Source organism: Leopardus geoffroyi, chromosome C1 (genome assembly GCF_018350155.1).
Source record: "Leopardus geoffroyi isolate Oge1 chromosome C1, O.geoffroyi_Oge1_pat1.0, whole genome shotgun sequence".
Classification (NCBI taxonomy): Eukaryota; Metazoa; Chordata; class Mammalia; order Carnivora; family Felidae; genus Leopardus; species Leopardus geoffroyi.
Window position 1 is genome coordinate 166,906,525 of NC_059328.1, and position 14,721 is coordinate 166,921,245.

A 14,721-nucleotide genomic window follows, 5' to 3' on the forward strand; every position below is an offset into this window, starting at 1 on the left:
TATGGTTAATATATAAGAATTTGTAATCAAAATGAATGCTTGAGAATTAAAAATTGTGTATACTGCTGTCTTAACACCTTGATGGAGATATTGGACATACCTATATGTTGTGTCCTTTACTGGCATTTTATTGCATCTAACCCATTTATCAGTATCAGGATCTAATCTTTCAACCCAGTATCCAGTGATTGGGCTTCCTCCATCATCGTCTGGCTCACACCATGTGAGAGTAACTGCATCCTTAGTGATATCAGAAGGTTCTAGGCGAGTTGGAGGTCCAGGTGGATCTATAGGTAGGATAATGATGTGTTATATGCCCTATATATAAATATGACACCCAAATCCAAGTTTGACACAAGTATCTTTTTAAAAATTTTTGGCCAACTTATTAAAGAGAAACTTACCAAATGGATATTTAGCTATTACTGGAGTAGCCTGAACTGGTTCACCAACACCATACATGTTTTCTGCAGCAACTCTGAAGATGTATTCTTTATTGGGTGTTAATTTGGTTGCCTTGTAGTTTGTATCCTTGACAGTTGATGAGAGCTTGTGCCATACTTCACTGTCAGTTGCTCTTCTCTCCACGACATAGTTTGTGATTTTAGATCCACCATCATCTCGTGGGGGGTTCCATGTTAGAAGACATGACTCATTGGTCACTTCTGTGATGTCAAAAGCAGCTGGTGGTCCAGGTTTGTCTGTGGATGACATTATACACTCAGGAAAAAAATCATTTAAAAAATCATGTTTTATTTTTAAAAGTTACTGAAATGAGTCTGCCCATTTTTTAAATGATGGCCTCTCTTACCTAAGACGTTCACTTCTACCACAGCAGTGGCCCGACCACAGACGTTGACAGCCTCGATGATGTATGTGCCAGTGTCACTTCTCTTACTATCAATGATGGTCACTGTGGATTTTTTAGGAACATTTTCAATGGTGATTCTTTTGTCCTGCTTCAGAAGCATATCGGCTTTTGTCCAAGTTATTTTAGGTTCAGGTTTTCCAGTTACAGTGGCAGGAAGTTCAATTTTAGTTCCTGCTTTTACAGTGAGACCAGCAAGGAGCTTCACATCAAGGAAAATTTCTGGAGCCTCTGAAATTGGAAAAGATGATTTATAATGTTAGCAAGCTCAAACAAAATTAAAAGCAGAGGCCTGGTTAATAATACAAAAACCAAAAATAAATACCCTGTGTATCCACAGCCTGGATTTCATCTGTGGGTTTGCTTGGTTTGCTAGCACCTTGCCTGTTCAGGGCCTTCACGCGGTAGGCATACCATTTGCCTTCTTCAAGACCTGTTACTTCCATTCTATCAGAAAATAAAATGGTATATTTTACTATAATGCACACAACCTGTTTTATATGATCTTTCTAAAATTCATACCTTCTCTTGGTATAACACTATTTATTCCTTAAATTAATTCTGGATTGCTTCAGTATTATAACTAATGAACACCTTGGATAGGGGATAAGTTCAGTAGCACTCTTTAAAGTCGGACAAGCACACCAGAGGAATTATCAATGAAAAAAACTAATAGATTTTCTAAAAGAAAAACACTAATTTTAGTAAGATGAAACATTTACTCTTGTGTCAAATAATTATAAAAATCTACTCTCTGCACTTGTTGGAATGAGCACTGGGTGTTGTATGTAAGCCAATTTGACAACAGATTATATTAAAAACAAACAAAAACCCTACTTTGTGTCTGCAACTGGTTCCCCACAGGCAACCCATCGATCCGAACCACGTGGACATTTTTCAACTATATATCCTTTGATGCGTGAACCACCATCATATTTAGGTGGATCCCATGTTAGGAAGATGCTGTTGGCTGTTCTATCTCTCCATTTAACGTTCTCTGGTGGGTCAGGTACCGCTATAAACATTTTAAAGAGAGTCAGTGTTAGATAGGCCATCTATGAAATCTCCATATTGCCTGCCCCTGCCTTTCCCCCATAAATTCGACTCCTGGTCTCAAAGCAAAAAAGGTAACAAGAGGCTCCATAAGCAACCATCAAGAATGTACTCACTTGCAGGAGCTGACATATTTACAGGTTCATCAACATAAGCAGGTTCTCCTGGGCCACACTTGTTACGAGCACAGACTTTAAATAAATATTCTTTCCCTTGAACAAGATCAGGAACTGTGAATTCTAGGTCAGGCACAAAGTCCATAACCTGGGACAAACAAATATAATTACTCGTTTCTCAAAAGCCTGAGTCAAAGATTTTTACGACAAGCAGTGATACAAATGGAAAATTTTTTTAATGGTAAGGGTTATTAATTTTACACTAGGGAAAAATTTGCAGAGTAAGACACATAATATTTGAACCTTATATTAAGGTGAGACTTTCATAACTTCTACACATTAAAAAGGTGTCAAATAAGGTATTGGTTCTTTCCACCAGCTTGGTTATTAGAAATATGCTTTTAAATCAAGGTAAAAAACAATAATGAGAAATGAATAAATAACAGTAATAAACTGAAGAGAAAACAAATGGTAGATTGGGCCAACTAAGATAATCTAGTGGAGTGAGAAGTTTGATGACCAGGGAGTTAAATACTTAGTGTCCTTAGAATGGCTGATCATTTCATAGGGCACACTGGATACTCATCAGGTACCAAGTGAATAGGTAATTTTATTTTTTAGCAAACAGTAGAAAATTTGGTAAGGCACAAAATAAGGTAGTTATACCAAATCTTGGTTGAACTACCTCAAGAAGCATTAGCATCAAGGCATTTAAGAGAAGTTTTTGGGTCTTTTTCGGCAAGGTAAATTTAAACCATGTAAACTGTGTATGGCATCCCAGCATTCTGGGATTCACCCCACTCTTTTTTCTGTGAGTTGCATTGCTGCTCAAAACTCACTTTAGTCCATGTTTTCCGGCTGACTTCTCGCTTTTCAACAACATATCCAGTTAATGGACTCCCTCCATCATCATCTGGTGGTTCCCAAGTCAAATGTACTGAGTCCTTGGTTATCTCACCAAATTTCAGTTCTTTGGGTGCACTTGGGCGAGCTGACAAAAAGGTAGTCCAAAATCAATATCGGTAATAGATTGAACCAATATTTGTTAATATTGTCAAATCACCATATGTAACAAAAGTTTAGTTCCTTACCAATCACATTGACGTCAATTTCCCCAGAAATTGCTTTTACGGGATTTTCTAATTTCAGTGTATAAATGCCCTTGTCTGGACGTTCACTTGGAGAAATGACAAGTTCAGCATAGGCAGATAAGGTTTTCATTTTCACACGGTCCCCTGCTTCTAGTACTTTATCTCCAAAAGACCAGGTTGCAGTTGGCCTTGGATAGCCTGTACTTGGAACCAGGATCTTGATAGGATTCGGGACAATAACTTCTAGACCATCTTTAAATGCACTTAAGTCCATTGTTGGTTCAGCTACCAAAAAGAAAAATTAATGAGTCTCCAGCACTATATTTAAGGCTATTAAGCTATATTAAGCTATTAAATCTAAAAATAAAATATCCACTTACCAAATGCATCATCAGCAGTTAGAGGACCAAGAATTTCAGATGGATCTGAAACACCAGCTTCATTTTCTGCAGATACTCGATATAAATATTTATTTCCTTTTTGTAATCCAGTAACCTAAAGTATGAATCAATAGTTGTAAGAAAAATACACACACACACACACACACACACACACACATTTAAGTCCATGATCATACACTGAATATTTTTTTAGATATAAGCTCCCTACCTTGTAAGTCAGTTCAGGGACAAGTTTCATATTGCAACGAATCCAATTATCTTTTCCTTCTTCACATCGCTCAATTATATAACCCAATATTGGACTTCCTCCATCTTTCAGAGGAGGTTCCCATGTGAGCTGAACTGATGACTGAGTCTGATCTGAGGATTTTAGGTTCACAGGAGGACTTGGTCTCTCTAGAATGGAAGAAAGAGTTGGAACATACCATTGAATTCAGTAACAGTTTATTAAGATAACATGTAATCATTGCTACCATCTGCATTAAAATAGCAGGTTTACTGAATTCACTGAGTAAAAGTAGGCACAGCCTGGATTTCTATGATTTTGCTCACATCTTTCTGATGTTCTATCTTTTCATTAACTCCAATTTATTTTAATTAATAGACTTAATTTATGGATTTCATGAAGTAATTATTTCCTTGTTTTGATGAGCTTACCAATTGGATCAGCAACTTTGACAAAAGGTGTGGCTGCACTTGGTTTTCCAACTCCAATGCGGTTTTGGGCTCTGACCCGGAAACTATACTCCTGTCCTTCTACCACATCAGTGACAGTTGCAGATAGATCTTCAGCTCTTACTGTCATGGCAGTGTCCCATCTGATAGAAGTCTTGTCTCTCAATTCAATAACGTAGTTTGTGATCACAGCTCCTCCATCATACTCTGGCGGTTCCCATGTCAGTGAAACCCCAAATCTATTTATGTCAGTGATGGTTACATTCAAAGGAGGGCCTGGAACATCTGGATTTCATCAAAGAAGAAAACATAGGTTTCGGGTTAAATCAGAGATAAAAGCAAAGATAAGCTAGTTTGCAATTTACTTAAAAACTTCTTACCATATTTACTCCTTGCTTCTACAGGATTGTCAGTTTCTACTGGTTCACCAGTGCCAACTCTGTTTCTTGCACTGACACGGAACAGGTACTCAACTCCGCCTTTCTGTAGTCCAGTGACAGTGAACTCACAACTATCTGCACGGTCAGTGGCCAGAACCCAGGTCTTTCTTTTGATGTCACGTCTTTCAACAACATAACCTATGATTTTGCTTCCGCCATCAGTTAATGGTTCTTCCCAACCAAGGCTTACTTCACCATCAAATGTTTCTGTCACTTCTAAGTTGCGAACTGGCCCTGGAACATCTGAAATGCACATATACAATTTTTTTTTAGTGTGTTGTCATGCTTTTAATTGTGCTTTGCCAATCAAGTCCCAAGTGATTCAAGGGCTTACCAATAACTTTTAAATTGATGAATGCTTCTGCTTTTCCATGTTTGTTCTGAAGCACAATTTTATACCTTCCTTTGTCTCCTTTCTTAGCTTCTAAAATTCTGAAAGAAGTTTGTTCAGCTGTAGTATCAACAGTTTTTGAAGACAGAGCTTCATTTTCTTTAAACCACTCGGCTTCTGCTTTAGGGTAGGCATCATAGGGCACCACCATTGTCAGAGGCTGGCCAACATCAACCACAAGATCTTGATCGCCTGTCTTGATTTTAGGTGCAGCTGGTGAGAAAAATAACACGTGAATGCTTTTGACTTATATGTTGTAGTTCAGTTACACCATAGCTTCTTTACTATGCATTTGTTAGCAAATATCAGTGATACAACCTTGGAAATGTATCACAGTAACTTTCTAGCACAGAACACTGACTGACTTAGGGTTCTCGTGGCTTATTTTGCAAATTGTCAGACTTGAGAACAGAGGATTAAGGATGATTTTTATATCATCCATAAAATCTCCATTCTTTGCCAAAATTAATAATGGAGAACTAAACATAGTACAAAACATGTTTGTTTTTGTGAAGTGGGCATGTCATACTTAGGGATAAACCAGACAAACTACCTAGGTACAAGAGGAACACTAATGGCTTTTTCATAATGTCAACCAATAAGGATGCCTTGGAAGCTTGAATCAGGATGAGAACAGACCTAAGAGGCTCCATGGGGTTTGGAAAATAGAAGAAACCTGAGTTTGCCCTAAGTCTAGGTTTTTGGGGATGACTTTCAAGGTACTATGTCAATTCTAGGTACTAATGAACAGCCACCATGTGCCAGGAACTGTTCAAGGTTCTGGCAAGTAAAGAAAAATGCTATCAATTACCTCTTACTCAGGACACCCTTGTGGTAAGAGAAATTAGAATAGTCACATGTGGGTGGAGCCTAACAGAAATTAAAGGCTTTCACAGGCATTACCTCATTAATTGCAAAATCTGAAACTTACAATGCATCTGTGATATTGTGAGGATATTTGAAAATAAAAGAAAGGCATTTACCTGCCAGTTCAAGCTTAGCTCTGGCTTCTTTGTCTTTGGCAATAAATCTGTATTCACCCTGGTCACGAGGTTGAATATTACAAATCTGTAACCTGTGTATCTTTCCTTCACTCATCATCTGATGTTTGTCACCCTGAACAACAACCATGTTATTTCTTAGCCACTGGACTTCCACCTTATCTTTGTTGAGCTCAGCCAAAAAGACAACATCAGCACCAGGGGCTTCAAGAATATCTTGGGGAGGCCTGATGATCTCAACAGGGATTTCTGAAAAAAATGTAAAATGAATACAAACATGTTCATATTTGGGTTCACAACCTTTAAAAACTGGTGCTAATATTAAAATTGTCCTTTCACTCAGTGCGTACCTTCCACAAAAAGTCTAGCTCGAGATTTTCTGTCTTCCACTCCACAAGCATATTCACATTCATCATCCAGCCTGCAATCTTTGATAATGAGTCGGTGTATACTTCCATCTTTTTCAAATTTGTATCTAAGAGAAGAGATTGAATTATTGGTTAGCTTGCATAATGATCACTAAATTGTCAAATGTGTAATAGTTACAGAAATAGAGATTAAGAAGCTTCCTCTTACTTTTTGCCTTCTTTGATTTCTCTCCCATTTCTGTACCATTTCACATTTGCTTTCTCTCTGGACAGCTGGCAGGAGAAGACTGCATCATCAAACTCAGTGACTGTCTGGTCTTCTAAGTGTTCTACAAATTCTGTCGGGGCTTCTATGATCAGAAGCTCAGCAACAGATTTATCTTGTCCAGCAGTAACAATGTATTCACCCTCATCTGGGAAGCCACAGTCTTTAATGATTAGAGAGTGTTTATATTTATCAATTCTGTATAAAACACGGTTGTCGAAAGCCACCTCTTCTCCATTTTTGGTCCACTTCAGTGTTACGTTGAGACGATTCACCTTGCACCAGAATGTGACAGATTTCTTCTCCATTGTTTCAATATCTTTAAGAGGCTCAATAATCCTAAGGTCTTCCTCTGTTATAAAGGAGAAGAATAAGGTTGATTTTAATTATTTTCATAATAGACATTGACTTAAAAACTCCTTAATGCCACATAAGTGACTTACCTTCTACTATCAGATTAGCTGCACTCTTAACATTTTCACCTCTGTGATTGGTCAGAGACACACTATAGTTGGCTTGGTCATCTAATCGTGCATCTCTAATTCGGAGTGTGTAAACCAGGTCTTTTTGGAGAATAATGTATTTTGAACTATCAAAGATGGCCTCTTCATTTCTGAACCATTTGGCTTTGGCACCTTCTGTATTGACTTCACAGTTGAAGATGACTTCCTGTTGTTCCTTTACACGGGTGTCCTTAAGAGGAACTACGATCCTGAGTTTTTCTGAAAGCAACCAACAATTCTCATAGTATGAAGAAGGACCAAGGTGGTAGAGACAAACATAAGTAAACCCAAGGAACAAAACAAACTTACCAATTACTGTCAAGTGAGCTGCTGCTCTGGCGGCCCCAACCATGACTACATAAGTGCCCATGTCTTGTAATGTGGCATCTTTCACAACTAGGATCCTCTTTTTGCCATCAGCAATAATGTCATACTTGTCTCCAGATTCAAGTGTCTTATCATCCCTCTTCCACTGGACTTCAAAGCTTTCCTTTGATATAGAGCAGACAAATTCGGCCTTTTCTCCTTCAAGTATTTCAAGATTTTGAGGCTTTGAGATAAATTCAGCAGCAAGTTCTGGAAAGAAGCAGTTGTGAGGTATTAAAAACTTCAGCATTTGCACCTTAAATACATCAAGTATGAATTCTTAGAATATTATTTATTGTGATTTTCATACCATGTACTTTGACTTTGCCATCAGTTCGAGAACTTGGGAGTCGGCAGTTGTAGTTGCCAGCATCCTCAAGGTGAGCGTTCTGAATGATCAGGATTCTCTTTCGTCCATCCGTAAGTATTTCATATCTTCCTGTTTCAATGATCTCTTCATCCCCTTTGTACCAAATCACTTCTGCTCCAGGCTTGGAGACTTCACAAACCAGTTTTATAGTGTCTGTCTCACTAACTTCAATGTTGCTAAGATTTTTTGTAAAGACAGCTTCTTCTTCTGCAAGAATAACAAGAACATTGAGTTAAACCGATTTTTTTTTTTTTCTTGAAACATATACCTCTCCAAAGAAAGACTTTATTCTTACCTAGTACGGTCAGCATGCCAGAAGTTCTTGCTGTCTTTACTTCACAGGAATATTCTGCCTCATCATTCAGTAGACATTTGTTGATGACAAGAATGCGCACTGCTCCCTTAGATATGATGTCATATTTTTTGCCCTTTTTAATTTCAGCACCATCTTTAAACCAGTGAACCTATATTTAAGATAAATAGATACTTTTCTCAGGGTTTTTTTTTTTTTTTTGGTTCCTTCACATATATGACCTTAAGAGGAACTAGGATTCTGAGTTTTTTTGAAAACAACAAAACTATGGTGTAAAGAAGAACCAAAGTAGTAAATACAAATACAACCTAAACCCAAAAGGACAAGAAGAAATTTCTTCAGTTATTGTTAAGTGAACTATTATCAGTTATTAAAGATAATAGGATCATGTAAGTTGAGAGTCATAGAGGGTTTTAGATATCATGCAGACTCTTTGTTTTCAGGATGTGTGAACTGAGACAACAGTAGTAAATGAGGCATGAAATTGCAGATATTTATTCTTAGCCTAAGAAAATAGCAATCCCATATGGCCCAAACCAATAATATCTGAGTCTCCTGATTGTGAGTCCATTGTTTGTCAAGTAATAGTAAATGAATAATACTAAAAAGAAAACAATTAAATCAAGTATGTATTTCATACCAAAGTGGCAATCTTTAATTTAAAAGTAAAGTGATTATCAGAGGTAAGTTTGATTCACTTTTTTTTTTTTCTTTCCATTTTGGCTAGACTAAAAGTAAAGGCATATGACAATACAAGATAGCAACCATACAATCACAGACCTTAGCATTTTCTCGGGAAATTTCACACTCAAACCGAGCCATTTCTTTTTCTTTAACTTGAAGATCAGTGAGTGGTCTTAAGAATTCCACATGAGGAGCTGTAAGAGAAGGTCATCAGAATTCAAAATGAGGCTTCTAGAATTTACTCTAACATTACTGTGGTGTATATTAAGATAAAGTTAGTCTTTTGCAGGACCTTTCCATCTTAATAGGTTACAACAGATTTTGAAAGCACTTGGAGCTGCCATTCAGGTATGATACTTTGCTTTTATTTTTTACATATCTCTGTAGTTTTCATGAAGTTATATTGCATGCTATATGTTCAACTCATTATATATCTATATCTGTTATCTATCAATCAATAATGAACTCAGTTCTTCTGAATAACTGAAAGAAAAATTCCCATTGATACTCTTCCAGAGTTGAAAGTTGATATTGTCAAAGGAAACACCGGTAGCAAAGAAACATTATTTTATTTAAGGCAGGCAACATAATCTTTAAGAAATTAGCAGAATTCAATGATAATGCAGCTTGAAGTGTTATTACTAGTCTTGTCTATGGCTAAGAGGCATGAGTCAGTCTGCAATTGAAGTCACACACACTTAGCTTTTTTTTTTTTCTTTCATCTTCAAAGATGTTCACACATAAGACAGGCATGAAATCTATTAGTGCAACAAAGCAATGTGTTTTGTATGGGAGGGTAATTTGGTTTTTCACATCTCTTGTTTCATTTATCTCCAGAATTAAGTCAGCAAATGTATAGGATCAGAGAGCTGCCCTTTGCCCCTCCTTCTTTTAGGGCTCCTTGTGAGTCCTCCCAAGGATGATTGTTCTTGATCAGTGAAATTCTGGGACACAAATGCTGGCCAATAGGTTTGAAGACATGCTCAGTGTGGCTGAGCTTTCTGGGAGTGGTGACAAAACAGATGACAAAGGGAAGAAGGAGACCCAAGAAACTACTCTGTCATAAGCTAAAGCAGAACAACCACAAAGTGGAAAGAATAAAACAGTACAAGATACATGGAAGCACAATAAAAGCCACTATTTTTTAGCTGTTGACAGATGAGAAGCAACTAAACCAAACAACAGCAATTGCACAAAAATATACATTGAAAATGTTATCACCAGACAAATGAATGAATGAAGAAAATGAACTAGCATGTGACATTTGGAAAAGAGATATTGTATTTTTCACCAGAGGAAGAAGTAATGTTAACAACCATTAGATTCCTCTTCATTCACAGGACTCCAAGAATCCAGGCTTTGCTCCTTCTTATTATCCTTTCTTATTTTCAGAGATAGTATTATGTGAGTGGGCTATGTCATATTACAGCAGACCTTAGCGTGCTCCTACTCAAACTGAAATTTCGTACTCATTTTCTAGTTGTTCCTGACATCTGAGAATTCATTCTTTCCAAGTAGAAATTGCTTTCCTTTCTTTTCTTTTCTTTCTTTTCTTTTCTTTTTCTTTCTTTCTTTCTTTCTTTCTTTCTTTCTTTCTTTCTTTCTTTCTTCTCTTTCTTTCCCTTTTTTTTTTTTAAATCATGACTCCTTTTTTGTCTCTTTCATTCAATTTGTCCTTATCTGTTTCAGAATATTCCTACAGTAGCCTTACCCCCTGGTCAGAAACATAGTGAAAGTGATCGATATGTCCTTATCAGACCAGATGTAATAGAACTTTTCTTTCCTTTTTTTTTTTTTAAACACATAAAGATCATGTTAGGTCAGTATCGATACCATAAGTTGCCAAGAAATGCAGTTAGGCCAAGAAGGGCATGCAAAAAGTGCTGTTTTTTTTGTTGTTATCAAAGAGTTGCAAATGAAAAGTCCCATGTCAGAAGAATACTTACGCACGACATTCAGGTTACAGGAAGTCTTAAAATCCTTAGCATCACAAGTGTATGTTTTAATATCTTCTGGGGTACAGCCATGTATAATAAGTTTTCTGACCCTGCCATCAGCAACAATTTCATACTTCTTGCTTTTGAGGATTTCTGTCCCATTTTTGAACCATTTCACCTTAGCATTTTCTCTGGATACTTCACATTCCAATACTGCGGTGGCTTCTTCTTCGACCGTCTGGTCCTCAAGAGGCTTAGTGAACTCAACGGGGGGTTCTGAAAGAATCACACTAATTAGCCAAGGTATTTCTCCTTTCCTTCTCCAAGAGTTTGAGCACCTCCTCAACTTTCTTCTGATATCGCCAGAGCTTTTCCTGTTTTTCAATTTCATTTGCAAGTTTTGATTCCACTTGGATGGTTTCCTCTAATAATGATGTTTCACCATTATTTGTACATACAGAGGAAAGGTGTTGTTTTAAAAAGTATGAAACATCAAGGAAATAATAGCCAAATCTTGATTAATGAAGTGATAGATACCTAGTTTGATAATAATTCTTCCTCTAGCCATTTATTGAATGCAACATAAACAGTTGGGGGAAGTAAAACACATTCTAGTCCATTTTGACTTTTTTTTTTTCTTTTACAGTCTGTGACCTAATTTGTTAGGCCAAAAAATAAAATTTGGATCTCTGGTGGATTTTAATGATCTATGGAACTAATCATAAAAAGAAAATTGAGAGTTGACATTATTTATGAACCTCCACATTATACCACGTTTTTGAAAATAAACCTTGTAATTACCTTTCACAAAGAGGTTGGCATGAGTTTTGAAATCTTTTGCTCTCAGTTGGACTTCTCCAGCATCTTCTAACTTTACATCCCTCAGAGTAAGTGTATGAATTCTTCCTTCTGAACGTGGGACCACCTATTTTTTTTTTGAAAAAAGTGCAGTTTAAGACTATATGAAATAGCAATTCTCTCTCTCTCTCTCTCTATATATATATATATTTAATTCACTTAGTCAACAGTTTAGAATAGTGCTTTCCAAGTTGTTTTATAATCATATATACAGCACATATGCCTTTGAAAATGATTTTAACCAGTAGTTTGGAATCTTTTAAGGAAGTTTTAGGCTTTCATAGTTGCCTTACATAATTACTAGGTGGCCTTTTATGTTGAAATGCCTAGGAAATTTTCTGTTTATACTTATGTGTATATATTTATATAGATAAATATTTTCATCCATTCTGCCACTGAGCCTTTATATATATATATATATATATATATATATATATATATATGTGTGTGTGTGTGTGTGTGTGTATGTATAATATGTATATGTATATGTATATATATATGTATACATATATATGTATATGTATTATATATATATGTATATATATATACGTATATATATATATGAATTTAGAGAAGCTAAATAATTAAAGGAAAGGAAAAAATTAATTCACAATCCTGTGATCTTAGACTATCAAGACAAATGCTGCCATTGCTGTTAATATTTGGATGATAAATTCTTGCTGTAAATGCAACCTTCGATGGTTTGAGGAAGAAGTCTGTAGGAAAACGAATTGTCCAAAAAGAATACACCACCTTGATATGGACTTCCATTAGGTCCCATAAATGTGGCTTATACAGTTGGAAATCAGGCTACAGACAGGGCCATCCTGACAGTAATCACAATATGACAATCAGAGTTTCTTCTATGAAAGTCTGTGAGATGCTGTGCCCTGTCATTGGGATTCATTCTGCACCACTTAAGAGTTCATTTAGAGTTACGAATAATGTAAACATTCTTTACCAGTGAAACTATTTATTATGCTGGTGTGAATGAAAGAGTCAGGAATAAAGTTTCATATGAAGATTTTTCTTAATTAAGAGCTGGGCATGGCTATTAATATAACTACCTTAATAATTGAGAACAGGTCAAAGACATAATAAGGGAAAACAAACAGATAGGAGAAGGTAATTAACATATGTCTTAATAACATAGCTACTTATTCAAAATGGTGCTTGAATGGGAAAAAAATTGTTTTTGTAATGATGTTTCAATATAAATTTGAATATAAATTTTGTACTGTGTGTTAGGGCTATTCTTTTAAAGTATTTCAGATCCCAACCCATCCACAGATATAGCTTCTCTGTTTACACATTATTTTATCATTTAAATTCCTCTGAGGATACTTTAGAATACTCTGTTACCAAGAACTTGTCTCAGAACACAGTAGTTCTCAATAAGTAACTCATATACAGTGTACTTTGATTATGTTAAAAAAGGAAAAACTAAGCTGATGATTTTGTGGTGGTTTATGTTTCCATGGATAATATTAGAGATTATCCTTTTACAATATTGTTAACCTTTAGTAGGTGCATATTGCTGTAATAGGCATTATGACTCTGACCACGCTGTTAAAGTTTAAATACATAATTATCAAAGGCCCAGTTAGGACTAGTAGTGCCTTCCTGCACTAATGGCCAAGGTGGGGCAGGAAACACAACTGTTTTTTCTATAAAATGTTTTTCTTTTTTTTTTTTTTTAAGTGATTTATTTTGAGAGAGAGAGTGAGCAAGTAAGCAGGGGAGGGGCAGAGGGAGAGAGAATACCAAGCAGGCTCTACACTCAGCGCAGAGCCCAACGCAGGGCTCAGTCTCATGACCAGGAGATCATGATCTGATCCAATATCAAGAGATGGACACTTAACCGACTAAGCCACCCAGGCGCCCCTAAATTTTTTTTTTCTCTATTTCAATCACCTGTATTTGGTTTGTGTAGTTTTGGAGGCTAAACATTTTGCAAACTGAAAATGAAAGGCCTGAATTAAATTGAAACAAAATCTGCAAAATGTAATAAAATGACTTTATGACTTCATAGTTTATATTTAAGTTCTTTTAAAAAAGAGACATATAAGGGGCACCTGGGTGGCTCAGTTAAGCATCTGACTCACAGCTTGTGAGTTCAATTCCCGCATCAGCCTGCTTCAGATTCTGCGTCTCCCTCTCTCTCTCTGCCCCTCCCCTGTTCACACTCTGTCTCTCTCTCTCAAAAAATAAATAAACATTAAAAAAATTTTTTTTTATAAAGAGACATGTAAGTAATTTAAGAGCAAGTTCATAAACAGCTGAAGTATTTTGGGTGGCTAAAATAAAGGATTAAAATTCCTATGCCAAGAGAGACACAAAGAAGCCCTAGAGAATTATAGTAAGGTGATCTCTTTTATTCCCAGAAAAAAGTTTAGTGACTATATACATGTATGTATGTGTATATATATATATACTATATAAAATCTTTTTTTAATAAAAGAAATGTGGATAAATTTTTTAGGAATCTACATTTCAAAATAAAATAGTAGAGCTTTTACATTAGAACTAATGCGAACTGATCTTTTATTAAAACAAAGCTCTTAATTTGACCAAAAAATACTTAGTAGCAAAAGTATAATATCATTTGTCCTTAAGCAGTGTTCCTATATTCAAATCATGAGTTTACAGATATAGAAAGGATCTTGAAAAGGCAACCAATTCTCTGCATTTGGACATGAAAGCAATGAGACTACACGTATTAGGACAAATGTACATTTCAAAAAAAAAAAAGAGCAAACTTGAAGGTGGACATGACTCCTTCACCCAGTTCAGTATTTAGAAGACCTCACTGTAGGGAAAGTTCCCTCATATATAACTTAATTCTCATACGGTCATTTGAACGTACAGCTGTTTTTTCTGTCCTCAGCAAAAAAAGGAGACCGACTAATCATTACTGTCTGTGTAACAAGCAGACTTTGTCTCCCCAATGACTGTTAACTGAATTCTCCTTTAATGACTTTGATAGAATACATGATTTTTTGTTTGTTTTACTATTTATTT

At 35.9% G+C, this 14,721-nt stretch overlaps 1 protein-coding gene across 3 annotated transcripts in view; it reads right to left on the reverse strand.

Moving 5' to 3' along the window:
* Positions 1–14,721, reverse strand: part of TTN (titin) — a 276,655-nt gene that overhangs the window by 87,910 nt on the left and 174,024 nt on the right. For all 3 annotated transcript variants that reach the window (XM_045480371.1, XM_045480370.1, XM_045480369.1), the window contains 23 exons: positions 11,644–11,767; positions 10,852–11,118; positions 9,002–9,099; positions 8,204–8,372; positions 7,849–8,115; positions 7,482–7,748; positions 7,113–7,391; positions 6,613–7,021; positions 6,387–6,511; positions 6,019–6,285; positions 4,979–5,248; positions 4,585–4,887; positions 4,187–4,489; positions 3,738–3,925; positions 3,509–3,623; positions 3,129–3,413; positions 2,877–3,028; positions 2,038–2,185; positions 1,706–1,883; positions 1,194–1,315; positions 812–1,099; positions 405–701; positions 101–287 (listed from right to left, as the gene is read on the reverse strand). In XM_045480371.1, coding sequence (XP_045336327.1) covers positions 101–287; positions 405–701; positions 812–1,099; positions 1,194–1,315; positions 1,706–1,883; positions 2,038–2,185; positions 2,877–3,028; positions 3,129–3,413; positions 3,509–3,623; positions 3,738–3,925; positions 4,187–4,489; positions 4,585–4,887; positions 4,979–5,248; positions 6,019–6,285; positions 6,387–6,511; positions 6,613–7,021; positions 7,113–7,391; positions 7,482–7,748; positions 7,849–8,115; positions 8,204–8,372; positions 9,002–9,099; positions 10,852–11,118; positions 11,644–11,767 — 5,108 coding nt within the window. The remainder of the gene's footprint in view (positions 1–100; positions 288–404; positions 702–811; positions 1,100–1,193; positions 1,316–1,705; positions 1,884–2,037; positions 2,186–2,876; positions 3,029–3,128; positions 3,414–3,508; positions 3,624–3,737; positions 3,926–4,186; positions 4,490–4,584; positions 4,888–4,978; positions 5,249–6,018; positions 6,286–6,386; positions 6,512–6,612; positions 7,022–7,112; positions 7,392–7,481; positions 7,749–7,848; positions 8,116–8,203; positions 8,373–9,001; positions 9,100–10,851; positions 11,119–11,643; positions 11,768–14,721) is intronic.